Here is a 26,585-nt window from a genome sequence, read left to right on the forward strand (position 1 = left end):
AGCAGCCAACCGGAAGTCCTTGGCTTCCTGTCGAGCCTGAGGCCTTAGAGCTTTCGCCTCCATCTGGGCCTCAGACGAAATTTGATTCTGATTCTAGCCGGTCTGTAGGCTCATCTCATCAAGTGTGAAAGCCGTGGGAGGCTTCACCTCCACAGGCAGCTGACACACAGCACGCTTGTGACTGCCACTTTCCCAGCCCCCAGAAATGAGAGTGGGGCGAGGGCAGGGTCCCGGGAGTGGTGGGTGTGAGCACGCCCTCCCCGAAACCCTGAGGGCGGCTTCTGTGAGGTGGGACTGCAGGTGGAAGGGGTCCCTGCAGCTGTGTGGGCAGTGGGCTCAGAGCGCACCTACCGGGAAGCCTGGGCTGGGACACACCTGAGCCCTCCGCACTCCTTCCGGGCCTGACTCACCTACGAGACTGTGTTCCCCAGCCGCCCCACCCCGTCCGCCGGCCCCCTCTCCTCTGTCCTGCTTTAACTCTTTCATTGAGGATTCGGTCCACGTGGGTCCCCAGTCCCTTCAGGGATATACCTCAGTGTCCCTGGCTGCCTGGTCGCCCCTCCCCATGCCCACTTCCTGATGTTTTTGCTGGTCAGCGTGGCTCCCCTGCCCAGCCACACTCAGGGGGGCCCTGGAGTGGTAATACTGATTGTCCACCAGAGCCACGAATGGAAGGCACCCCAAAGAGGCCAAGGCACCTCTTTTTTTCTCAGTACAGTTTTCAGAGGAGCCCCAGAGTATAGAAACAGATGACAATGACCAAGCGCCTCGGTACCCCTGCCCACTGGTTCCCGTCCCACCCACCTGGGTAGGGCCTGCCCCTGAAGCCCACGCTTGCCTCCATGTGGGTGACTCTAGCTGGCTCCAGCCAAGGGCAGGCCAGGTGGCGGCCGCTGACTATTGACCAGCGCGTCGCCAGAGCTCAGGGCTTTCCGTGGCGGGATTTCCTGGTCTGTCCCAAGGAAGTTGGGGCGCTTTGGGGTTGCTCAGCCAGGCTGTATCTTTCTTTTAAGAGCTGTGTGTTTGTCCTCAGAGCAGGGACACTTGACGGGAGTTGCGCTAACCGTAACTCCTCTTTCTGGTTTGTGCTCCTGGCCCAGACTCTGGAGCCAGACCTGGGCTCTGCGCCCCCATCACCGCACTCACGTCTCTGAGCCTCGGCTTTGTCTTTTGCAGAAAGAGGGCTGTGGTCCCTCCTCTGAAGCAGGCTGGCGAGAGCCTTGGCGTGCGGCACCTGGCCGTGTGTGTGGCAGGCCCCAGGTGCCCGGTCACATCCCATTCTTCCCCTGGCCGTTAGCATTTTACTGCCAGCAAGGAATACAGCCTCGAGATGGCGAGGCCCAGGCAGTGAGGCGGGAAGCCCAGGGCCTGCCTGACCTTGGTCAGGTCGTAGGTGGGCTGACGCAGTCAGAAGGGGGACCTGGAGAACGAGAAGGGTGAATAAGCACCTCTCAGAGGCCAGCCAGGTGCCCAGAATCTGGACCCTTCCAGGAGGCCCGCCCAGCTCACAGACTGGAACTGTGAAAAGAAAGGGCAGATGCAGACCCCGAGGGCCGGCTTCGCTCTGCCCTGCCCCCGGCCCTGGCCCCAAGAAGTGACGGGGGGGAGGCGTGGGGGGCGTGGGGGACATACACCAGGGCTGAAGGCCGCACCCCCTCAGGAACCTGGAACGAGGCTTCCCGTCTGTTGAGCAGGCTTGGGGCTAAGTGCTTGTGTGCCTAGACATAGTCAGTGTTCCCAGGACCTGCAAGGATGCCATTCAGCGTTTCGGATGAGGAAACTGAGGCCCAGGGAGGTGAGTGGCTGGCCCAGCCCCACACCATCCTGCCCTACCCCCACAGCGCAGCGCACTCCCTCCAGGGCAGGGGGCTGGTGACGGGCCTGTCTCCCCGCACTTTGCCCAGGGCTGGCGCTAAGAGCTCGGAGAGCGCTGGCAGCTGTTGGTGGGTGTTCCGGGGAGGAGGGTCTAACACCCAAACCTCCCCGCTCACACACCGCTGGAGGGGCGGCGCAGCACCAAGGAAAGGTCACCGGCCAGGTGACCTTTCTCAGGCTGCTTCTGCCCACCAAGCCTCCTGCACCTCCTGTGGAACGGGTATGTGATGCTGTGCCCGCGCTCCTGAGGATGGCCTCACGGGAGAGGCTGCCCGCAGCACCGTCCACTTAACTGTCAGAAAAGGCGAGAGGCAGAGGCCAGGGGTGAGGCTTGCTGTCGGGGCCCTGCTCTGCCGCCTGCTTCAGTATAGAACCTCCGTGTCCTCTGGGCCATTCGAGATCCCCCCAGAGCGTACAAAGAAACCTCCCCCCGGGGTCAGCTCACCTCTCCCCTGCAGCTCTCGCCGCAGACCACAGGGCACCGTCCTCAGGTCCGGGAGGTTCTGCTCTCCGAGCACTAGTGTGAAAACAGCCCTCACCGGGCAGGCCCGTGACAAGGCCTTGCCCTGAAATCCCAAGCCCCCTGGTGTCTGCAGGAGACAGTTCTCCGGACAGAAACCGACCCCACAGCGAGCGGCCCTGCACAGGACCGAGTTCCCCGGTAGGTGGAGCCCCGAGGGCTGGCGTGGACCCACTGACCTGTTACCTCCTCGCGGCCGGGCGGTAGTCAGCACAGGGCCGAGGGGAACTCACAGTCACCGGGCCGCGTGCTCCAAGGCCAGGCCAGCCCCTCGAGGGCTGTGAGAAGTGGCCTCAGGCGGAGGGCGGGGCTGGGTGCCAGGTGGGGCCTGGCGAGGCCTCCTTTCCTACTTGCCCTCACGCTCAGGCTTGGGAGCCCCCTGCTCGTCGGGCTGCAGTCCTGGCCTCCACGACCACCTGCCCCCAGCCACCTCCTCCGCCCAGGACCTCCACACACACTGTCACCATCCCAGCGGCCACCAGCCTGCACCCCAGGGCCCAGCTCCACTCAGAGGCCCAGGCGCTCTGGGGTGGCTTTGTCCAGCACCATGGGTTAGAGCGCCCCCTGCAGGTGTTGCTCAGAAGCGGACGCGACCCAGGTGGAGCAGGGGCTTCTGGGCAGACGTGGAGAGGGGGGGACCCAGAGGCAGAGTGGATGGGAGCAGGGCGCGGGCACGCGGCAGGCTGGCCAGGTGGCCGGGGAAGCCAATTCTGTCGGCCTGACTCTCGTCACTTTCCAGAGGGACCCCATGAGGAAGATGGACCTCACTGTGGGGCTCGGTGAGGGACTCAAGCCTGTGGACACTGCTCATGACGGGCTGCAGGGTGATCCAGAGGTCGGGGGGCCAGCATGTAGAGACTGGGCAGCCGGGGAGACTGGGACCACTGTGTAAGGGCCTTGCCGGGGAGCGTGGCCTTTATCCCAAAGTGATGGGAACCCTAGAAGGCTCAGGAATCAACTGAGGGGAAAGGGTCAGAGGTCAGGGTGTCCACGGCTGGGCCAGGAGAGCCGGCAGCCAACCCCTCTTCGCAGCGGGCTGCAGGTGGTCTTGGCGGCAGAAAGGCCGGTGGACCAGCCCCGACTGAGGCCTGACAGATCTCGGCAGGGGACTCGGGCTACTCCCGCCACCAGGGTGGTGCCACGTCAAGGGGCAGGGCAGACCCTGGGCTCGCGGGGTCTCTGCAGGTCGCTGTGCCCACACCTGGGCCACCGCTCAGAGCCTCTGGGGGCGGGGCCAGAAACCTGCACGGTCGACAAGCTGCAGGTGGAAGACCCTTTGCCCAAAGCCCCACAGCGTGTCAGGAGCTGAGTGTGGCCCTCGGGCCTCTGGACCCGCGTCTCACCACAGGCGGCTCCCCTTGGCGCCCTGTGGTCAGCGTGTCGTGCTGTTTGCAGACGGTCTCCGAGGCCTGAGCTCCCTCCCACCCTCTCGCCCTTCAGTCCAGCCCGCTTCCACCTCAACGTCACCTTCCAGTGCCCGTGACTGTGGCTGCTGCCGGTAGACTCATGGTCCCCTGTGCTGTCGGGTTCATCTCCGACACTGTCCCCCACCAGGCCCGGCAGGGGACAGGGGCTCGGTCACCTCGCATCCTCTCATTCTTCATGGGGCCTCCAGAGTCCTGTTCTTTCATCTGCTGGTTCAGCAGAAATCAGGCCCCTCGCCGTGCCGGTCCTGCCCTGGGTGCTGGGCACGGGGGTCACCTGGAGAGTGAGTAGTCACTGGGGGAGACCACCGCCCAGATGCAAGCCCAGGGCCTGGGGGAGCCGGGGGGGCGGGCGCCAGGAGAGCTCGGGAGGGGCCTCCTGAGTCGTGACAAAGGCGGGAGGCTGGGGCAGGTGGGCTGAGCGCTGGGGGTGAGCCCAGGGATAAACCACTAACCCCTGAGGCCTGGGTCGGTGTCGGGTTCATCTCCAGCTCCTCTCTCACGGCCACCCAGCACCAAAGGAGTCGATCCCAGACTGTTGGTTGCACAGAGGAGGGAACCGTCCGCTGCCCCGCTGGGCTGAGACCTCCAGAGGCCAGGGACTGGGCGTGAGGCACGTCTGCCCAGCGCAGAGCAGGGGTCAGGTGGATCAGCAGCTGACTTGGGTACTGAGGCTCCACAGGCGGAGGTCCTAAGGGTGGCACCAGGAGTGCGCGCGCGGTCACCACTGTGACAGCTCGCCGAGCACCGTCACGCGCGCACCTTGTCTGGGCCTCGCGACCGAGCACCGTCACGCGCGCACCTTGTCTGGGCCTTGCGAGGACCAGGTGGCAGGTGTTCCATCTCCACGACAGGCGGCCAGAAGCTCAGGCTCTGAGACGTGAAGGGACGTGCCCGACCCTGCGGGGCAGCATTCCGAGCGGTGTTTTCTGCCCCTGTGGCTGCTGCGTCAGCCACTACACTGTGACTGAGACCGTCCTTCAGGCCGGACCTCGCCCCAGACCTAGGGTGGTGCAAGCACCCAGCGCCAACTCAAGGGGCGTCCTGCTGCCGTCCGAGCCCCGGCCGGGCTGCACGGCACGTCCTGCTGAGTTGCTGCCCGTGCCACCGCTCCCCTCCCCGCCCCCGCCCCGCCCGGCGTGGCCCAAAGCAGAATTCCCCCAGGGAAACACTAAAGATTGGCCTTTTAACACATCTGGGGTTTTCCCATCTGCTGAAAAGGGGCTCACTCCCAAGCCCCTCCCCACTTCAGTCCCCCGACGCCAGCCCAGCCTTGTGGGTGAGAGTTCTCCCCTCTCGCTGGGTGAGGAGGCCCGTGGGCGCACCTCGCTGCCCCCTCAGGCCACTGGCTCTGCTGCCCCACTGCAGGCCGCCCCCGAGGATCCCCCCCGGAGGCCTGGCTCACTCAGCAGCTTGGAGTCTCACAGTCTTGGGTTCCAGTACTGGCTTCTCCCAGTGGCTGTGTGACCTGTGCGCTCACCCGGGGCCCTGCCCTTAGAAGGGCCCACAGTTGGCTGAGTGCTCGGCTGTCTGTTGGAAAATTCTTAACAATTTTTGAACAAGGGCCCTTCACTTTTATTTCACACTGGGTCCCACAAATCGTGCAGCTAATCCTGCCTAGAAAAGGTCCTTTACTCCTCTGAGCCTCGGTTTCTCCACCTGCAAAGGGCCCATGGGGGGGGAAGGCGCATCCTTGGGGCAGATGGAGTAGCATTCGTGGAGACGGGGCGCACTGGGCAGGAGCTAGAGAGCCAGGTACGCGCTTGGCTGTGCGGGCCCCGGCTGGGGCTGGCTGGGGCTGGCTTGGATGGAGATCTGAGCCTGCTGGTGGGTTAGAGTGCACCCACCGGGTCCCACCAGCCCTGCCCCTTACCAGCCCAGCTGCTCTGCGCCGATTCCCAGTGTTCGGTACCAGTTCTGCACCTGGGAGGCGAGGGGCCGTCCACAGAGCTGCTGTAGCGTGGGGGAGCCTAGTGCAGCGATGCCTGTGGGATGGGCTGGCCAGCACCCAGGGGAGCCCAAAGAGCTCTTGTACCAAACATTGTCTAGGGTAACACAGGAGACTGAAAGGGTGCTCGCTACAGGGGAGAGACCTGCCCTGAGGGCGCAGAGAGCGAGTGACCATCCAGGCTTGACCCCGGCCCCAGCTCGGCCTCCTTCTCCTACCCAGAGGGCAGGTGCGGCCAGCAGGTCTCCAGGGCCCCGGTCGCTCGGGAGGCCCAAGATTCCGAGTCCCATCAGGGCCTCCAGAGACAGGAAGGGCCTGCAAGCCCCCTGGAGCCTGGTTGGCCGGGTCCATTTTTCAGGGACACAGTCCCCGGTGCCCACGCCACGTCCCACCTCCACCACCATGGAGAGACCCAGTGGTCATCCCGCTGTCGCCAAGTAAGGCCACCCAGCTGTGCCCCAGCCCAAGCTCTCGACACCTTCTGCTGCCCGCCCCCTGCTCTCGGGCCTTCCCCCTGCCTCTCCAAGGCCTGAGCCTTAACTACCTGCACCTGGAAAACAGGCAGGTTCTCTGCCCCCTCTCCAGAGAGGGGCTCTCCCACGTAAAAGGCTGGAAAGGCACATGGGGGTACCTTGGCTCTGGAGTTGAGGGCCGGAGGCGGGATTTCCCTCTCTGGTTGTAACCTCAGGGTAGGAAGCTAACATTGTTGAGCAGCTACTCCAGGCTGGGCCCTGGGCCAGACGCTGTTGAGTGTGGGGTGTCTTTGATCCTCCCCTCAGCCCTGGGAGGGAAGGCTTGCCGTCCTCACCTGCCAGGTGTAGGTGCTGAGGTCGAGCCCCGAGGGGCGGACTCGCTGGGTCACTCAGTGAGCGACAGAGCCAGAGTCACACCCTGGCCTCCCCACCTCCACTGCCCCAGTAGACGGGCGGCGGGGGAGACAAGAGGGCCTGCGCAGGCGTGTGCGGGTCAGAGCTTGGCCCACGCGCACGTGGAGGCCAGCCCGCATGCGCACACGGAGGGCGGAGGCCTCCTTTCTGCGTCTGGAGGCTGCTCGTGGAGGTCTCTGCGCTGACCTTGACCCATGAGCAGGCAGGAGGCCTCCCAGCCACTGGGCAACGTGCCCCGCAGCAGGCAGACGGAAGCTGGAGGGCTGGAGCCTGGGGGGCACGCTGGAGCCTGGGGGGAGGCAGGGGCGAGGAGGCTGGCCTTGCGGCAGCGGTGACAGCTCATCCTACCGCGGTGAAGGCTTCAACCTCGAGAAAACGGGCAGCGGCCCTGGGCAGCAGGCAGCCCCCGAGTTCAGGGTGTTAAGGACAGCCGCCATCGTGGTCACCCCACAGAAACACACACACACACACACACACACACACACACACAGGGAAAGCCCAGTTTCCTCCTCTCCCTGCTCCGTCCACCCCCTACAAGTTGAAGTTCAAAGGAAAGACATTAGCAGCAGAGACTCCTGGCAACTGGGGGTATGTATTCATTTAGTCATCACTCCTGCGTTCATCCCCAAACTCCCGGAGAAAACAGAATGCACCTTGCAGGAATGCAGACACCACAGAAGGACAGACAGAATAAATGGGGTAGGGGGAAAGTTCTGGGGAGAGTCCCGCTGGGGCCAGGCAGCCAGGGGCAGCCACGGTAGACAGGCAGGGGATTTCAGGTTACAAGAGGTGGGGGCCCTTGGCGCTTCCCTTCCTAGCAGCGAAGGGGAGAGGGAAGTTCCCACAACACCAAAGCACGCCAGATGCTCAGGAAGAAACCCAGGTTGAAAGGCTCAGAGGCCCGGGAACTAGGCTCCTCCACGTGCCCCGGTGACCCAGGTGTGCCAGCCCCTTCTCCGGGCCTGGGGAGGATCATTCTCACCGCACGACGAGCTCAGTGACCTTAGTTATGCCCCAGCTACTCCAGCCCTTTGAATTTGCAAGAGGAAAAAAAAAAAGCACTAGACTAGCTTCAAGTGGACAAAAAACAGACGCCTTTGGCTTATCGTTCAGCGAGAACAGATGTTGGGCTGAGAGCCTCATCAAGGTGATGGATGGTGCGCGGGCTCTGGGAACCTCCCCTTGCAACTCCACGGCCAGGGCCACAAGCCATTCCGCGCTGAGACGAGTTTGGGAGCCCCAGTAACTGCCTGTCTGGGTTTGGAGTCCAAGTCCAGGCAAGGCAAGGGTTTAGGAATCTGTCCCTGGGTGGTTAAATACCAGCCCAGCACTGGCCCTGGTGGTGGTGTCGACCCTGTTGGCACCGCTGCCTGCGGTTTGCAAACAGTTTTCCCATCCATCATCATCAGAGGGGAAACAGTGTCATTCTCCCATTTTACAGATGGGGAGCCTGAGGTTCAGAGAGGCCCCACAGCTAGAGTGTATCAGAGTCAGAATTTGCATTGGAAACATTCATTTATTTATTTATTTTTGGCCACACCCCGCGGTACGTGGGATCTTAGTTCACCAGCCAGGGATCGAATCCGCATCCCCTGCATTGGAAGCGCGGAGTCTTAACCACTGGACCGCCAGGGAAGTCCCCAGAGCCAGAATTTGAACTCAGGTCTCCTGTCTCAGGAGATTCCCCCCACAGGTGGGGAAAGGTGGTGGCTTCTGTCCAAGGAGACTGAGAGTGTCTTTTTCTCTTTCCCTCCTCAGAGACGTGTGCAGTAAATAACGGAGGCTGTGACCGGACGTGCAAGGACACGGCCACCGGCGTGCGATGCAGCTGCCCGGTTGGATTCACACTGCAGCCGGATGGGAAGACGTGCAAAGGTCAGTGTGCACCACCTCCCTCGCCGGGCCCCGGGTGGTGCAGGCAGGGCAGGAGCGGGGCGGCACACTTGGGCTGGGTGTGCGACCACACATGGCTTCAGGGGCGAGGGTGGTCAGCTGCCACGTGCATTTCTGTTGGAGAAGCTAAGAAGAGGGAGAGTCAGCACCAGCGCTCCCCAGCAAGGCTCAAGGGAGCCCCAGTTCCACTGTATATTGACAGGTTCAGGCGGGGCTCTGATATCGAAGAATGTGGCTTCACCCTGGGTTGCACAAACGGGGTACCTTTTCTTTGGGCTTCCTAGGCCGGCAGAGGTTCCTTGTGGCCTCCCAGGGGGCAGGGCCAGGCTGGTTCCTGTGCTCACTCACCTTGGCCGGGGTGCGTCCTGCAGAGCTGGGGGCAGCAGGGCACAGGGCTCAGACCAGCCCAGGATGGTCTTCTTGTCGGCGTTAGCAAACTGAGGACACTGTGTGTCCTCGTCACTGGAAGAGGGAAGGTGTGCAGGGGGATCTCAACCAGAGGACTAAAGATGCAAAATTAGAAATAGGGATTGGGAAGGTCAGGAATGGGCCGGTCTGCCGGCTGCTGGAAGCCAGAGAAGGGTGAGCTTTCTCTGCCCACTGTCCCCGGCTCACTCCGAGGTTCCTGAGGGCCCGCGGGGGCTCAGCCGTGTTGGGGACCCCTCAGGAAACAGGAAGCAGAGGGGCTGGGAAGCCAGAGCTGTCTGAGCCCTAGGACTGAAGGGGCCAGCCCTACAGCACGGGGGCACCAGCCCTACAGCACGGGGGCACCAGCCCTACAGCACGGGGGCACCAGCCCAGGCAAAGACCTGCGGGCCTTGGGCCGGGAGGCAGCCCTTGCGAGGAGTGAGGTGCAGCCCCTCAGCACTCCCAGACCAGCGCTCAGATCCCTGCCCAGGCTGGCTGCCCTCCTCCCATCACTCTGCCGGGAAGCGGGCAGGCCCGGAGGCCAGCATGGAAGGGCAAAGGAGCCAGAACTTCCAAAGCCCAGTGGGTGAGAAGGTTGACAGCGGAGGCTCAGGTGATTTTGAATAGTCTGAGATGGGCTTCTGAAGCCTGTAAAAATAGACAGCATGTGACTTCTCCTCCCCAGCCGCTCTGCTGGGAAGAACCTAGTGATTATTGACAGAAATAACCGTTCTCCCACCTGTTTATTTGAAAATAAAGTCCTTCTGTAGCCTCCGCTCAGCCCACTTAGAGCGAGGGGTGTTCCGGGTGGGCGGGGGCTCTCTGAGGCCTTGCCACGTGGGCTTAATGCCAGGAGGGCTGGCCAGGGTCCACCGCAGACCCAGCCGTCCTCATAGCCCAGCAATGTCACAGCAGGTCCAGCCAGTTGCCCTTGGAGCCAGGACAGAAGAAGGTAGAATCGGGCCACCCACACCCCGTCCAAGGCACAGCGCTGACGCAGGACCGGCGGGGTAGGGCAGGGCTTAATTCCGGACTCGAGGCCAGGAGCTCGCCGCCGGGAGCCGACCTGTCTGGGCTGGAAAGGGGCCTCAGCAGTCACATGGCCCACAAGGAGCACCTAAGGGGACGCTGACTGCTGCCCCCTGCCCATCCTTGCTGGCGAGAGGGGCATCCATCCTCACCCCACCTTGAGTCTGGGCAGGGGGTAGGAGAGCGGGGAGGATGGAGGAAGAGGCTCTAATCCAGGCAACATGACTGCTGTGCAGAGGCCTGGGGTTCCAGGACCCAACGCAGCCAGGGTGCCCAGATCTGGGGAAGGTTCAGGGGAGGTCCAGGAGAAGGGGTTGGCCCTTCATCCTGTGAGCCTCGGCCAGGCGCCAGACACTCTTGGGCAAGGAGGCACAGGCCAGATTTTCGTTTGGAGACAGTCCCTGCCACTGTTGGGACGGGTTTCTAGGCAGGGTCGGGAAGAACAGGCTCGAGGTGACAATGGTTTGGGCCCGGGGTGGCAGCAGAGGTGGAGAAGAGCTGTCTGAATGTTGTTATACGTAGAATTTGAGGATCGTGGGACTGGTCCAGAACTATATAGTAGGAACATCATAGCGTCTCCAAATCAGGGAACCCTGGAAACCAAATGTTGACCTCAAGACCCCCGGGTTTGGAGTCTTAGAGCCTTGGGCTTACAGTCTGAGTTTCCCGGGGCCTGGCTGGAGGGGCGCAGGGCAGGGTGCGGGGGCTCGGGGCGGGGGGCAAGCCAGCTGGGGATCCCCGACAAACCGAGGCCCTGGCCCTGGGGTGCTGGCTCCTCGGTCAGCATGCACGCCCTCGTCTTGGCAGGGCCCAGAGGAGGATATTGAAGGTTCAGTGTTTTCTGGAAGCCAGAAGGTCATTGCTAAGCAAGACCAGTGGCTGGAGGTCTGGGAAAATCCAGAGCTGAAAACCCAGGATGGCCGGGGATCACGTGGGCAGGTGGAGGCCTGCCCCAAAACATCAGGGCCGTGGGGGGCTCTGCAGGATCTGCCCCGTGCCCTTGCTTTGTCTCAAGAGTGTGGACAGCCCAGTCGCAGGGCTCCCTGGTTGGCGCTGTCCTGCTCGATACTGGGAAGCGGGCACCTTGCTAATTGGCCCTTCTGAGAGGAGGGAGGTCTGGGGCCTCAACTTCCTGAGCCAGAGCCTGGATTTCCTCAGGGACACCAGCCCCTCCTCCCAGCACCAGTCTGGGAGGACCGCCCCCAGCCCTGCCTGTTGGCCCTCTTCCCTCACCTGCCCTGTGCCCGGCCAGCCCAGCCCAGCAGCCTGCCCTCCCCCTAAGCTGCTCCAGAGTGATGCCAGCCCACTCCCACAGGCCCAAAACCCGCATCCACGTGGCCTCTGCGTTGCCAGGCTGCGCCCCCTCAGTGGGGTGGGCAGAGGGGGACAGGAGCAACCAACCTACTGCGTGCTCCCATAGCTCACCCCACACCTTTCCCCCCAACACGCACTGATGTTCAAACATTGGGTGACGCATCGAATGTTCCACTAACCTCTCAGCCCCCCGACTCGCTCATTCACTCATTCGTTCATCCATTCGTTCAGTGCCCCATCCTTCTGTGCAGGCCTCATGCTGGGCCCTGGGGCTCCAGGTGGGAGCCAGGTGCCCCGTCTGTCATCCCGCTGAAGGCAGGTCCCATGACAAGGGAGCAGCTAACTCTGGAGAGAACGTCAGGGAAGGCTTTCCAGGGGGTGCTTGTTCCCCAGGCAGGGTGGGGTGAGGGCTGCTGAGACAGGATCCAAGCGTGCAGAGAAGAGGAGGGCGGGGCCGCCGGGCTGGGCCAGGGTGTGGAAGGGAGACCGTGAGCCTCTGTAACCAGGTAGGGGACTGCTGGCCGCTGGTGGGGCCCGGTGGGAGCACAGTAGAGAAGGAGGGGGGTCTTGGAAGGGTGGGAGGTGGAAAGGCGGCAGAGGCTCATCAGAATGAAGGCCGAGGGGCCGTGCGAGCCCACTGCCCCCTCACTACAGCTGAGGCTAGAGCCTGGGACGGGGCCTCCCCGACTCTGACCCCCAGGCAGCCCGCTACACCAGCTTGGGCCTCAAGCGAACAGCGCCTCACACCTCCTGTCTAGCTGCCGTGACAGCCCCTGAGCCGACAGGCCCAGGTGGGGTAGGGGATGGGATTGGGGGTTCCAGAGGCCTGAGGCATTCCCGAGGAGGCGAGCCCTGAGCCGACAGGCCCAGATGGGGTAGGGGATGGGATTAGGGGGTTCCAGAAGGCCTGAGGCACTCCCAAGGAGGCGAGCCCCGAGCCGACAGGCCCAGATGAGGTAGGGGATGGGATTAGGGGGTTCCAGAAGGCCTGAGGCATTCCCGAGGAGGCGAGCCCCGTCTGCATGTTCAGTCGTAGTGAAGGATGCTGGACAGGTGCCTGCTATTAGCCCAGTTTGCAGATGGGGAGCCTGAGGCTCAGAGAGGGGCCTTGCCCTGCCCAGGGTCACGGAGCTGAGCGGGCCCTCCGTTCTTCTGTCAGAGGCTTTTAGCCAGAATCTCCCCTGTCTTCCTGTAACCCCCGGGGGAGGGGGCGACGGAGAGCCCCAGCCTCTGTCCTGGACAGGCCCTCGCTGCACTCGAGGTCTACTTCCTCTGAAGGCCGCAGGGCCAGCGTGCCGCACTGACGGGGCCGTCTCTGGAGACACCTGGGGCTGGGCTCAAGTCGGCCTCCTGCGTGGAGCTGTGACCTCCCCCGGAAAGTGGGAGATCTGGCCTCGGGTTGTTTTGACCGTCACACGAGACCTTGCCAGAAAGTGCTTGGCCTGGTCGCCAGCACGAGGTGATGCCCGCCCAGCAGGTGCCGTGACCCCCAGAGGGTCCTGCTACTTCCTCTGGGGCGTGGGCTCATCCTGAGGCCGCTTTGTTCCTGAAACACAGGCTTCGGGGCACAGGCAGAGTTCGCAGTGCTGAGCGGTCTCTGTTTTTAGCCATCATTTTGGTGCACACGTAGACCACCTCCTGTGTGCAGAGAGGTGAAGGCCCAGCCCGTGAGAGGCAGAGCCAGGGTCACACACGCCCTAGCGGCCTCCCTTAGTGGGGCCACCTCGGATTCCCCGCCCTTCCCATCTTCCTGGCACCGAAATCGTCAGCATACGCAAACAGAATGGGTCCTTGGGGCAGAGGGACCTCGGGGAGGCTGGCCGAGGGCAAGGAGGTGGCGGGCACACCCCCTGAGTGTCCTGTGTTCCCCAGAGCCCAGCCCCACCCGGGCCTCCGCAGGAAAGCAGCTCTGGGTCTGCCCCTGCCCGACTCGCTGTGCCCGTTCCCCTCGCAAAGGCTCCGAGCGTTGCCCACCCGGGGGTCTCAGCCCTGCTCTCTTTAACGCCCCCGCCGTTCTCCTGACGTTTGGGGTTTGTTGGGGTGAAGAGCATTCTGTGGGGCTGCTGCCAGAGGACTTCTCAGCAGGTGTCAAGTCCAGCCCGTTCGATCTGAGGAAAGGAGCTGGGAGCAGCGTGGTGAGAGGCCGCGCCTGAGACCGGAGTCTTTGGAATAGGACCAAGTCTCCTCCGCGGGGCTCGGGGAAATGGGGACAGATTGACCTTGACAACTGGCCGTGCCAGTTACATGGGACAGGGGTGTCCGGGCCTCACACTCAGGCCAGGCTCAGCGGGTGCTGGAGTCTGAGTCAGCAGCTCTGTTAAGATGTGGCCAGTGACCAGCACAGAAAGTCCTCTCTCTGCCGGGGGCGGGGGGATGCTTCTTTCACCACTTCCTTTTGTGCCCTCCTCCGGTCAGGGTGGGGACACCTTCCTGGACGTCATCTCCTACTTCTGTTTCCAATTGCTGGGCTAGGTCTGGGGGGCCGGCGGGGGGTGACCAGCGTGGGGGGCCCGGGAGCCGGAGCCCAAGAGGAACTTCGGAGTGAGAAAAGGTACCTCAAGGACAGGGTCTCTGACAGCTCAGTCTGCCAGATGGACCGGGAGCCCGGGGAACAAGCCCAGGGGAGCAGGGCAAGGAGGGTGGGAGGGAGCTCATGGCGGGGGGGGGGGGGCTCGTGAGGGAAGGAGCTCCCATCACTAGAGGTGTGCAAGCCGAGGCCCACCGGCGGGGGTGCTTGGGGGGCCTTCAGGGTGCAGCCGCAACTCGTGACACGCCCAGTGAAGAAACAGCTCAAACTCACCTGCAGGCATGGGGAAGAGGGAGCGGCAGGAACCAGGCGGGGAAGGGAGGCGGCCCAGGAGCGCCCGTTCCCGCCACCAGCCGCGGCACCTGGAGCCAGTTACCCTCCCGGCCTTGGTCTCCCCATCAGTAAAGCAGGAGCAATAAACCTACTTTGTAAAGAGTTGTTTGGGCCCTGGCTGAGCACCGGCGCCTTAGGGATGTTATTTCATTTCATCCTCGTGATGTCCTTCCACGTAGGGGCGCCTCTGATCCTTATTTTAACAGACAGGGAGCCGAGGCCCCAGGGGTCCAGTAGCTCGCCCAGCCCAGAGTCACAGCCTCCGGGAAGCAGCCCCCTGCTCCCGGCCTCCCCACCTCCCTGGCACCTCCCCGGGGATGAAAGGGCGTGGGAGCGTCCCGGTCCCTGTTGTTTGGCCCGGCACCGCAGACACCAGTTCCCTCCCTTCGGTGCACAAACGCCAGGCTCGCCAAGTCCTGGGGGCAGCGGTGTCTCCCGTCCTCCCACCCCCACGGCTGTGAGCCAGCCCCCCTTCCTGGGCTCAGCCGGGGGACCCGAGGCGGCCCGGGCAGCGCAGCCCAGCCCACTCTCTTCGCCTCGTCCTGCCGCCCGGCTCCGCAGACATCAACGAGTGCCTGGTCAACAACGGAGGCTGCGACCACTTCTGCCGCAACACCGTGGGCAGCTTCGAGTGCGGCTGCCGGAAGGGGTACAAGCTGCTGACGGACGAGCGGACGTGCCAAGGTGAGCCGCCCTGGTCCTCGTGGGGTCCCGCCCCTCTCAGGCCACACAGGCTCCCAGGAGGGTAGGCGAGCCTGGGGTGGGCGTGTCCGCCGGCCGGGCCGGGCCTGAGGGGCCGGGGGTAGTTTTTGTGTCCCTAGCCTGTGCGCTTGCCCTCCTGTCTTCCCGTCCTTTATGATTCTAGGGGCCCTGAGAAGCCATCCAGCCCCACCTCTCCCTGATATAGAGGGGATCTGAGGCCCAGGGAGGGGTCGGCCCGTGTCCCAGGTGGCGCCGGCTCCTCCCTCCAGAGGGGGCCTCCCAGGCCACCGTCAGTGGCTTCAGAGGCCAGGTGGATGCTGCCACCTGGTGGAAGCTGTAGCACGTGGCAGGCGTGCTCCAGCAGCCCTTCCTCAGGGTCCCTGGGCACCTGCAAGGAGCAGGGGTAATGGGAAGAGAGACCTGGGCAGAAGCCAAGCATCACAGCCCGGGACAAGTCCCGCAGGCATCCTGGATGCAGTGAGAGCCCAGAGGATGGGCAGTGGAGAGACGGGTCAGGGAAGGCTTTGTGGGAGGGGACACTGGGGAAGTGCTTGAAGGATGAATAGGCATCTTCCAGGAGGAGCCAGGGAGGCAAACCCGACCAGGAAGTGGCGCTGTTGGGCTGAGGGGGTGTGAGGAACCAGAAGGAGCCCCGTGGAGCTAGATGAGGCCATTGAGAAGGAGCCGGCTTCGGGGATACGCGCAGAGGGCGGGGCCAGGGGGTGGGGGGCCGGCTCAGTTCCATCGCTGTTACCCTGTTGCCGTCCCGTCGTTTCATCTCCACGAGGTCCCAGGAGCCACAGCCTGCACCGGGCCGCACCTGGCTTGCGGTTGCAGCATCCGCCTCGTAGCGGTGCTCAGAGGCCGGCCTGGGGCAGCGCGAGGCCCTGAGGGCCCCGAGGAAGGCGAGAGCAGAGGCTGGTAAGGGAGGGTCCAAGGCCAGCCTGTCCTGGGGCTCAGCACGTGACCTGAGCCCGTCGCTTCCCCTCCCTGGGCTCGGCCTCCGCCTCGCTGCTCGGGCGACCTGGCCCTGTCTTCCTCTCGGGGCACAGGGGCCTGCTGGGAGCACAGCACCCGTCCGGGCTCCGATCAAGGCTCCTCTGCACTTTGGCTTTGTTTCTCCATCTGCCTTGCCGCGTTCTGTGGACGGCTGAGGGAGGGCCGTTGGCTTTGCATCCCCAGCTGCCCTGGGAGAGGAGCGGGCAATGGCTGGACTGCTCCGGGCTCTGGCTGAGTCTCCTCCCCCCTCTTCCTGACTCAGCTCTGCAAGGCCCTGGGGCTCCGGCCCACCCCTGCTCCAGCACAGCCCCTGGGTCCCCAGCTCCAGCAGGCACGCAGGGCCCTTGGGATGGGGACCCCAGACACCTCCCCAGCCCCCCTGAGCTCCACACAATCCCTGAGGATCCAGTGCTGTCACCTCCCAGCCTTTGCCCGGAGTGCCCTTCCCCCACTCTCATTCCTTCATTCCGGGCTAGCCCCATCCTTCAGGGTCTAGCCCAGGTGCCACAGCCCCAGGAGCTCTTCCCAGATCCACCCCCGGGAGGAATCACATCTTCCTTTGAGCATTCGCAGTGATTCCTTCCTCGTGCTCGTGTTATTACAAACACATATGCTATGAGTGCGTCTGTAGGCACGTGAGCAAATGTATTCAAAGAACAGATTCCAGCTGCAGTGCCCAAGGAGAGGCAGGTCAGTGTCTGCCTTGCCCTCGGGACCCCCATCAGCTGTCCCATGGGGGCCACCCTGCTCAGAACTTACGGCCAGGATAGATTGGTCTCCTGCAAACACGTAGTTCATTTCCTCCTTTCCAGCAGCAAGCAGTCTGTGGCCCGCCCTCGTTCCCTTTTTACCCTGGCTGCCAGGGTGGTCAGAATCAAGTGTCACATACTATCAAGGCTACTTTGTTATTCCTCATGGGTGGCATCATCCCTACCCCCATCCCCCTTTCTGTCTGTGCTGTTTTCCCCATTTTCTCCAGAGACATCTTGGGGTGATGGGGAACACACTTTGGTCGGCAGTCAAGTGGTCTGTTTTCATGTCCCAGTTCAGCCCCTTCCCCAGGCAAGCCCGTTGGTTTCCTGCAGGTGTGGATTAAATACCTACCCTAATCCCACTGGAATGGGAGATATCAAAATGGCAGGGATTCGTAATAATCCCTTCTACTCAAAATATTTCTACCCTGCCCACCTCCAGAAAAGATGTGAGGCAGCTTCTCACCCAGACACATGAGGCTAATGGAGACAGAATGGAAAATCGGGCAGCGACACGAAGTCTGGCGTTTGCTGTGCGTCGGCTGTGCTCTGAGCCTGGGGCCCCAGGACTGTCGGGCACAGAGGTCTGTTGAGTGACTGAGCGAGGGGCAGGCCGTGCCATCCACCACACCCTGAACCTCCTCCCACATTTTGTCTCCCTGTGGCCACACAGACGTCGACGAGTGCTCCTTCGAGCGGACCTGTGACCACATCTGCATCAACTCCCCGGGCAGCTTCCAGTGCCTGTGCCGCCGCGGCTACACACTCTATGGGACAACCCACTGCGGAGGTCTGCAGCTCGCCCGCCAGGGCCACCTCCCCCCAGAGGCACGCGCCCGGCCGCACGGCCACCTGCACTGCACCCCACACCCCGACCTTGACCCTGACTCTGACGGGCCTGGGAGGGACTGGTGGGCAGAGGGGTCAGCCAAGGGTAAGGCGGGAGGGTGGGGGGAGGGGCAGCAAGCACCCACTGGGTGCCAGGCCTCAGCCAGGCTGTGGACACGGGCCTGGAAACAGCAGTTTCTGGGAAACCCCAGTCCGGAAGGGAGGATGGCTGCACAGAGGATCCCACAAACAGTTCATTCCAGCGGAGGGGGTAACAACAGAGAAGGGCAGAGGGTGGGGACAATGGGGGGCTCCTAAAGGAGGAGTGTTTGGGTCATGGTGGGGGAAGCGTGCCAGAGGGGTCAGCGTGTGCAAGAGCACTGAGGCAGAGGAGCACCGAGGGACCGAGAGGCAGCCAGTGGGGCTAGAGTCCCATGAGGGAAGGGGCACACGGCGGGAGGTGCAGACAGAGGGGACACAGGGCTTCGTGAGCCCCAGGGGACTTGTGGCTTTATTCCCAGTGCGATGAGAAGCCATTGGAGGGTTTATGCAGGGATGTGACGGGCTCAAGTTCATGTAACGAGATCCCTCCAGCTGCCACGTGTTTAGGAGAGTGGGACCCAGGGCACCAGTGGGGACACGGCTCCAGGCATGGGAGTGAGAGCTACTGGAGCCTGGGCAGGGTGGGGAGGGATGTGGAGAGAGGGAAGGCTCTAGATGCCTTTAGGTGCCATGGATGATGGGACATGGGGATGTACAGGCTTGGGGGGTGAAGCTGGCGGGGGTGTCAAGAATGGCCCTGAGGTCCCTGGTGTCTCTCCCTTTCCTTTGACCTGGTGGTAGCCACACTTCCCCTGCTGGGCAGCTGTGAAGTTTAGGTGGGCTCAGGCACAGCTGGTGCTAGGGGCGTGGCTCGTGGGGTGAGCTGCAGATTCTTCTGCAGGGACTCCCAAAAACCTGGGCACCAGCTTCTGCACACAGGTCTTTGGCCCAAAAGAAGGCGGGGCCTCAGGGGAGACTTCCTGTGCCCAGGTGCCTGTTGTGCAGGAGGGAAACTGGCTGGGAAGGGCACGTCCGAAGTCCCACAGTGAGATACGGCCTCAGGACCCCGGGGCCGTTGCTGATCATTCCGGCCCCACAAGACCTGACTGCAACTTTATTTTGTGCCATTTCTCTGCCCTCCCCCAAGTCTGGGCTCAGCTGCCCAAGTTCAGCAAACCACTGCGGTTCCTGGAGGGGGGGATGTGTGTTGGTGTCTGCGGGAACCCTGTGTGTGTGCAAGCTCGTGTGTGTGTCGTGTGCAACCACATGTCTGCATCCAGTGACAGTATCAGGCTGGCGTCAGGGTCAGGGGATTCTCGGCCCTCCTGTCCTGGGTGGGTCCTGCCCTGCCAGCCCCAAGGGTGTGGCCTCGGCTGGACCGTCCAGCCCCCCCTCCTGCCCTTACGCCTACCTGTGCTTCCAGATGTGGACGAGTGCAGCATGAACAACGGGAGCTGCGACCAGGGCTGTGTCAACACCAAGGGCAGCTACGAATGCGTCTGCCCCCCGGGGAGGCGTCTCCACTGGAACCGGAAGGACTGCGTGGGTGAGTGCCCTGGGGCGGGCCATCGCGAGGACCCCTGAGAAGGGCCTGGGTGCCAGCACCTCCCCTGGTGCCTGGATGGCTGCGGCTCCCGGGCAGGTGCTCTCTGCTGCTGGGATACGGCTGATGGGAATGAGGGCTGACAGAAGAAGAGGGGATGCAGCGGGGAGAGCACGCTTGGAGGCGCAGAAACGGCTTGGGGCGGGGGCACGGGGAGCACGGAGGTGGAGACCTGGGGGTCAGCGTGTGCAGCCAGAGCTGTGGACTCAGGAGGAGCTGACACTCAGAAGCAGCAGGGCGCGGAGGCCTCAGTAGCCCCAGCTCCCCTTGTCCTGCCAAGGAAGCTGGTGGGAGGGGAGGGGTGGTTACACGGGGTGCAGCAGCAGCAGAGCCTGGACCGGGGAGCGCCTGGGTCTTTGTACACCCGCCGCTGGCCTGGCAAGGGGCGGGCCTCCTAGAGAGCTCAGGGCTCCTGCACCCTCTGCTGCTGGGCTCTGGGGCCTTGGGGCACCTCTCAGCTGAGTGCTGGACGGTCCACGTTCACTGGTTCCATAAACACATACTGACTACCTGCTGTGTGCCGGGCCTGTACTGGGTCCCAGGAACGGCTCTCAGGTCCTTGCCCCGCCGTGCTCCAGCATCCCCAGGGCCTCAAGAGTAAGCCTTCTAGATCTAAGAGTTCATCTCTCTCGGCTCAGAGCCCTCCAGGGAGTCCTCATCGTGCAGAAGCAAAGTCTGGGTTCCTGGAATGGCCCAAAGGCTGCTACAGCCCGGCCTGCTTGCCCTCCACCCTCACCCCCACCCACCGCGTGCCAGCCTCCCTGACCTCACAGGTGCAGCCCCCCGACCTCAAAATAGCCACGCTCAGGCTCTTCTCTTAGCCTAGAGGACTCGTCACTCTCTGCAGGGGTCTGCTTGGGGTGGGGGGCTTCCTGACCACACACCTGGAGCAGCAGCCGGCCCCCCTCTGCGCGCCCTCCGCCTCTTGGCTGTCCCACGCTCGTCTCCTCCCATCGCAGCCACTGGCTGCCGCGGGGTGTTGTCGGTCTGTCCTCGCTGAACATACACTCTGCACACCCGAGCAGGTATTCCTTGCTTGTCTTGTTCACTGCTGTATCCCCAGCCCCTAGAACAGGCCCAGCAGCCATAGACACTCAGTGAAGGATTTGTTGAATGAATGAACGAAAGTATCAGAGAATGGATACCATCACTTAGTCACCCGAGGTCAGACAGCTGAGTTTATTGCTTACTTGAGCAAGAATTGCTATGCTGCCCCGGCAGTCTGGTTGAGCAAAGCAAACCGCTGGTTTTGCCTAGAGTTTGGGGGAAGAGCTCGTGTGGAGTTGTGCTGGTTAAAGGCAGGTGATGTCAGTCTCAGCAGCATGTCTTTGCGGGGCGCTGAGGGAGACGGGGCTCACACCAGCCTCAGAAGCCTGATCGCTGAGTGAAGGGGCCCAGAGCTGGCTGACTTGCCACGCCCACGCCCTTCGATGGGCTTTCCGAGGTGTGTCCACTGATCATTAGGGTCCTGTGAGGTCTGGTATTTACTGCTGACCAGAGCTATCGGGTACAGGCTTTCTCTAGGGATATGAGGACATGTTTCTTTGTTTGTTAATTCTCAGTCCCCTTTTCGGTCGTCCCTCCTCAGTCAGAGCTGCAGGAGAGGCCACCAGGGCTTGTCCAGATCTTCACCACTGCCACCAAACCAGCCTCCAGGAAGGGTCATCGGTGGAGGTCTGACCGTCAGGTCACAGTCAGTCGGGGAGGTTTTATCCCGTTTTTGTCTCTGAGCCATTTGCTGGGACTATACGCGAAAACAGTTGATATTCTAGACAGTAGATGTGGAAGGATGAGACAGACAAGTGTGACTGCAGGTATTACTAGAAGGTGCTGGAAGGAAGGCCCTCTAGAAGCATGATTTAAGGGTTCCCAGGGCTGACCAGGAAAACCGGCCCCACCTGCTCCCTAAGTCCACAGTATGCAGGTTGCTCTCTCATGTAGCCTTGAAGTAGACAGTTCCACCTCACCTGTACTGTGAATCCAGGTTCCAAATGAAGTATCGGCAGGGCCACAAACTGCCCTGGTTGCCCATGAGATCCAAGGTCATACTATTATCTATAACTACCTGCACTAGGCAGGCAGAGCGCTTTGTCCTGCCCCCCACGCCATGCCCTAGGCTGTATTATTCACTCTATCACCCTAAGTGAGGGACACATGTTTGATGACCACTAAAGCTGTCCAGTCCCTCTGGTTGGGGCCAAGAGCCTCCACCGTCTGCTTCACCAGGTATTATTATGTCCCTCAGAAAGTGTTCTACCGTTAGACGCTTTGAAAAGGGCATCATTCACTGAGGGTACCGGGGACTCGTTCACTTGTTACAGTCTCAGAGACCCACAGGGCAGTTAGCTGAGGTCCTGGGGTAGCACCCATGAATCAGATGTCCATGTGAGACACGGGGTCAACCTCAGTGGAGCTGTAGGTATATTGTCTGTGGGCGGTGTTGTGACGAACAGTCAGATACATTGCAAGACAGCTGAACCGGTCTCTCCTGATGGGAGGGCATTTTCCTTCTTTATGTATCGCCCACAAAGACAATCATAATTACGTCCGTGTAACATACTTTATAACATTTCTAAATGTTGGCTTCCCTAGCGACAGCTTGGGAGAACTGATTTAAAGAATCAGGATGGTAGGGGCTTCCCTGGTGGCGCAGTGGTTAAGAATCCACCTGCCAATGCAGGGGACATGGGTTCGAGCCCTGGTCCGGGAAGATCCCACATGCCGGGGCAACTAAACCTGTGCACCACAGCTACTGAACCTGCGCTCTAGAGCCCGCGAGCCACAACTACTGAGCCTGCGTGCCACAACTACTGAAGCCCAAGTGCCACAAGTATTGAAGCCCACGTGCCTAGAGCCCGTGCTCTGCAGCAAGAGAAGCCACCGCAATGAGAAGCCCGCGCACCGCAACAAAGAGTAGCCCCCACTCGCCGCAACTAGAGAAAGCCTGCGTGCAGCAACAAAGACCCAACGCGGCCAAAAAGTAAATAAATAAATTTATTAAAAAAAAAAAAAAGAATCAGGATGGTGGCTATCACTAGTAAGGCCTAGATCTAGGTGAGTTATTTGTAAGGGAAACATGATAGGGTAAAGCAGAAGTGTACAACCTTAAATGCATAAGGTGGGAAAATGTGATCCGAAGAATGAAGAGCAAAGGTTTGCAAAAGAGCGTGTGGAAATCAGTGGTTACAGACATCTAGGAGAATTTATTCCAGTGGTCTTAGGCACAAGCTCTCTATTCCGTGTAGCCGTCAGCCGGTTCTGAGAATCTCGGGTAACAGTCAATTTCTGTGAACTGTCTGCTTTTGGGGGTTCTCTGAAAAACCTCAGTTTAAGACCTCTAGGGCTTCCCTGGTGGCTCAGTGATTAAGAATCCGCCTGCCCATGCAGGGGACACGGGTTCGAGCCCTGGTCCGGGAAGATCCCACATGCCATGGAGTAACTAAGCCCGTGAGCCACAACTACTGAAGCCCGCGTGCCTAGAGCCCATGCTCCGCAACAAGAGAAGCCACTGCAATGAGAAGCCCGCGCACCGCAACAAACAGTAGCCCCCCCCCGCGCCACAACTAGAGAAAGCCCGTGCACAGCAATGAGGACCCAACACAGCCTAAAATAAATAAATTTATAAAATAAAAAATCTAAGTGGTGACTTTACAGTGAGTTCTGAAAAATTCATTTTTGTTTCTTAAGAAAAATTAGGGGTAATAAAGACTGTGATATTTCTGAGTAATTCATGAATAACTCTCCCAGTAAAATGTGTCCGTATGTTACTAAGTAAATAAGTTGGAATATCCCAAATAAGGAGCACAAAATCTAATAATATTTTAGCTCCTATGAGTGCTGTTATTTTTTTCAACAAGAGACTGCTTCAGTTCATCCAGAAAGTAAACATACTATTACTAGAGCATAATTATAACCCATGAAATCCATCTGGACGCGCTCCAAGTGTCCCTTAGGGCTTGGTTCCAGTGCATGTCCCATCTTTACCCTTTACCCAGGATTCTGAAGGTCACAGCCACACCACGAACTGGCCATTTCCTCTGCCACCCTGGAAAAGCTTCTCACCAACGTTGTCTAATGTCACCACCAGTTTGTCCCCGCAAGGATGGGTTGTCTTAGGAAAGATGTTAGCAAACGTCTGAGTGAGGTGGTCTGGTGGTCCCAGGAGGCCGCTCTGGCTTCACCAGGCATCGTCCTCATGCCTCTTACAACTTGCTCCCCCCGCTTCTTTACAGAGTAGGAAGCCAAACAGTGTGTGTGTGTGATGGAACCCTTGGGCCCCTCTGTCCTTGCCCCAGGACTTGGACCAGAGCAGCCTGTTTCACATGATGATCCGGAAACATTGCCACCGACTTGCACCTCTTCTGCTGTGGGCCTCTGTGCTCCCGTTATGTGCAGGAAACCTCTCTGTTTTCAAAGCGTTCTAACGTTGACTGCTTCCGCTCATGTGCATGTTTACCTTTTATGTTTAGCAATTTAACATGCTAGAGAGAGCCACGGGTGCGGCCCTGGAGCCAACTGGAGCCCCTCCGGGCTTGATTCCGGCCCGGAGGATTCTTGCCTGTCCAGCCTGGTACTATCGCTCTTCCTTTTTTTTTTTTTTTTTAAAGTACTATTTTTTTTTTTTTTTTGGCTGCGTTGGGTCTTCGTTGCTGTGTGTGGTTTCTCTCTAGTTGCGGCGAGCGGGGGCTACTCTTTGTTGCAGTGCAGAGCACGGGCTCTAGGCACACCGGCTTCAGTAGTTGTAGCTCGCAGGCTCTAGAGCACAGGCTCAGTAGTTGTGGCTCACGGGCTCTAGAGCGCAGGCTCAGTAGTTGCGGCGCACGGGCTTAGTTGCTCCGCGGCATGTGGGATCTTCCCAGACCAGGGCTGGAACCCGTGTCCCCTGCGTTGGCAGGCGGATTCTAAACCCCTGCGCCACCAGGGAAGCCTCCTGTCTGTCTTCTTTTTGTTTTTTGCTCTTATTAACAGCTTTTTTGAGATATAATCACGTGCCACAAAATTCACCCATGTAGTGTACAATTCAGTGTGTTTTAGTATAATCACAGAGTTGTGCAACCACAATCCACTCTAGAGCATTTTCATTACTCCCCAAAGAAACCCCGTGCAGTCACTCCCCATTTTCCCTCAAGCCCCCCAGTCCTAGGCAACCATAATCGACTTTTGTCTTTTATGAATTCGCCTACTCTGGACATTTCATGTAAGTGGAATGCGACGTGTGGCCTTCTGTGACTGACCTTTCATTTAGCGTGATGTTTTCAAGGTTCACCCACGTTGTAGCATGTGTCAGTGCTTCATCCCTCTTTATTGCTGAGTTACATTCCACTGTACGGTTATACTGCATTTTGTTTATCCACTCATCAGTCGATGGACGTTTGGGTAGTGGCCAGTTTTTGGCTATTATGAATAATGCTGTTATGAATATTCATGGACAAATTTCTGTATGAACGTATGTTTACAATTTCCTTGGGTATATACCTAGGGGTGGAATCGCTGGGTCATATGGTAACCCTGTGTTTAAATTTCGAGGAACTGCCAGTCTATTTTCCAAAGTGGCTGCAGGGTTTTCCACTCCCTCCAGCAGTGTGTGAGGGCTCCCGCTTCTCCACGTCATCACCAGCACTTGTTATTAGCTGACTTTCTGATTATAGTCACCTCACTGGGTGTAAAATGGTATCTCACTGTGGTTTGTATTTGTAATTCCCTGATGGCTAATAACGTTGAGTATCTTTTCATGTATTTATTGGCCATTTGTGTGTCTTCTCTGGAGAAATGTCTGTTCAGATCCTTTGCCCATTGTTTGATTGGGTTCTTTGTCTTTATTATTCAGGTGTAAGAATTCTTTATATGTTTTCGATACAAGTCCCTTATTAGACATAAGATTTGCAAAGATTGTTTTCTCATCCTGTGAGCTGTCTTTTCACTTTCTTGATGGTGTCTTTTGAATGACAAAAGTTTTTAATTTTCGTAAAGTTCAGTGTATCTCTTTTTTCCTTTGGTTGCCTGTGTTTTTTAAGTCACTTCTAAGAAACTGTTCATTGCCTAATCTAAGTTCCCAAAGACAACACCTGTTTTCTTCTAAGAGCTTTATATGTTTAGCTCTTACATTTAGATCTTTGATCCATTTTGAATTAATTTTATATGTGTGAGACAGGGGTCCACCTTCATTCTTTTGCATGTGGTTCTTCGAGTGTCACAGCATCATTTGTTGAAGAAAATCCATTCCTTTTCCCCATAGAATCATCTTCACGTCCTCTTGGAATCAGTTGGCCGTAAATGTATGGATTTGTCTCCGGACTCTCAGTTCTGTCCCGTTGACCTATTTGTTTGTCCTCATACCTATACACCACTGTAGCTTTATAGTGTTTTTAAATCATAAAATGTGAGTCCTCCTACTTTGTTTTTCATATTTCAAGATTGATCTAGCTGTTTTCGAACTTCCCTTGAATTTCCATATGGATTTTAGGATCTCTTCATTTTTTAAGATAAGTCCCATCAACAAAGCAATATTAAGTTGGGATTTGGTGTAGAGCATCCAAAAGATCTGTTCTGGATATGAACACTTCTGAAGTACAGAGACGAGTCCCTCCTTCAGGAAGGGGTAGGAGAGGGGATTCCCCGGCGGTCCAATGGTTAGGACTCGGCACTTTCATGACTGTGGCCCGGGTTCAATCGCTGGTCCGCGAACTAAGACCCCAAAAGCCACGTGGTGCAGCCAAAAAAAAAAAAAAGAGGAAGGGGTAGGAGAGTTGCTCGACGGTAGTATGAGAAAGAGAAAGGAGCCAGACACCATGATTAGTTCACTGACAAGCAGAAAAAGTCCTGGGTGTTTTCAGGTCACAGGAGGGATCGTACTGCATGTGGTACCCTCAGATTGAAACGTGCTTCTGGTACAAGATCTGAAGACGTTTCAACGACTTTATCCAAGGCTGTGCTTGCTCTGAGGCAGGAAGGACAAGCCTTGGTCACGGATGCTCCCCGAGTTGTTGAGTTTGCCTCCTGAGAGCCTGGCCTAACCTTTGCATGTTGATACCAAAAAAAAAAATGATTTCTGGCAATCAGGGAGGATTCAGTCTGGACTCTTCCTGGGCTCTCCTCCAATCGTTCTGCTGATGTCGTGGAAACTTTGCCCCAGGGATTCAGTTTTTTGATGGTACATAATAGAGGTATATTAAGGTTCCCATCGGCTGTCGTCTGAATCACGTGTAGGAGAATTTTCTGAGACTTCTAACAATAACGCCGCAGGTGTATTTTAGCTGGTACTTCCATTTGCAGAGGAGATTCCTCCCCACAATACGTGCAGGGCCTTTGACCTAGAGAAGGGAGGCTTGTTTTCTGATAATGATCCCAAAGGAGCCGTTACAGGCTGGAACTCAGGAAAGAACTGAGGGTTGTTAGAAAGTCCCACTACCTGAGTGGGGTTTTTTCCTTTCTTTCTTTTGAACATCTTTACTGGAGTATAATTAGTTTACAATGGTGTGTTAGTTTCTGCTTTGTAACAAAG

The 26,585-nt window shown here is 59.3% G+C and overlaps 1 protein-coding gene across 1 annotated transcript in view; it reads left to right on the top strand.

The window, feature by feature from the left end:
• Positions 1 to 26,585, top strand: part of SCUBE1 (signal peptide, CUB domain and EGF like domain containing 1) — a 127,016-nt gene that overhangs the window by 80,539 nt on the left and 19,892 nt on the right. The window contains exons 7-10 of the mRNA XM_073788106.1: positions 8,413 to 8,529; positions 14,720 to 14,842; positions 17,285 to 17,401; positions 18,905 to 19,027. Coding sequence (XP_073644207.1) covers positions 8,413 to 8,529; positions 14,720 to 14,842; positions 17,285 to 17,401; positions 18,905 to 19,027 — 480 coding nt within the window. The remainder of the gene's footprint in view (positions 1 to 8,412; positions 8,530 to 14,719; positions 14,843 to 17,284; positions 17,402 to 18,904; positions 19,028 to 26,585) is intronic.

The sequence above is a fragment of the Tursiops truncatus genome, chromosome 11 (assembly GCF_011762595.2).
Source record: "Tursiops truncatus isolate mTurTru1 chromosome 11, mTurTru1.mat.Y, whole genome shotgun sequence".
NCBI lineage: Eukaryota > Metazoa > Chordata > Mammalia > Artiodactyla > Delphinidae > Tursiops > Tursiops truncatus.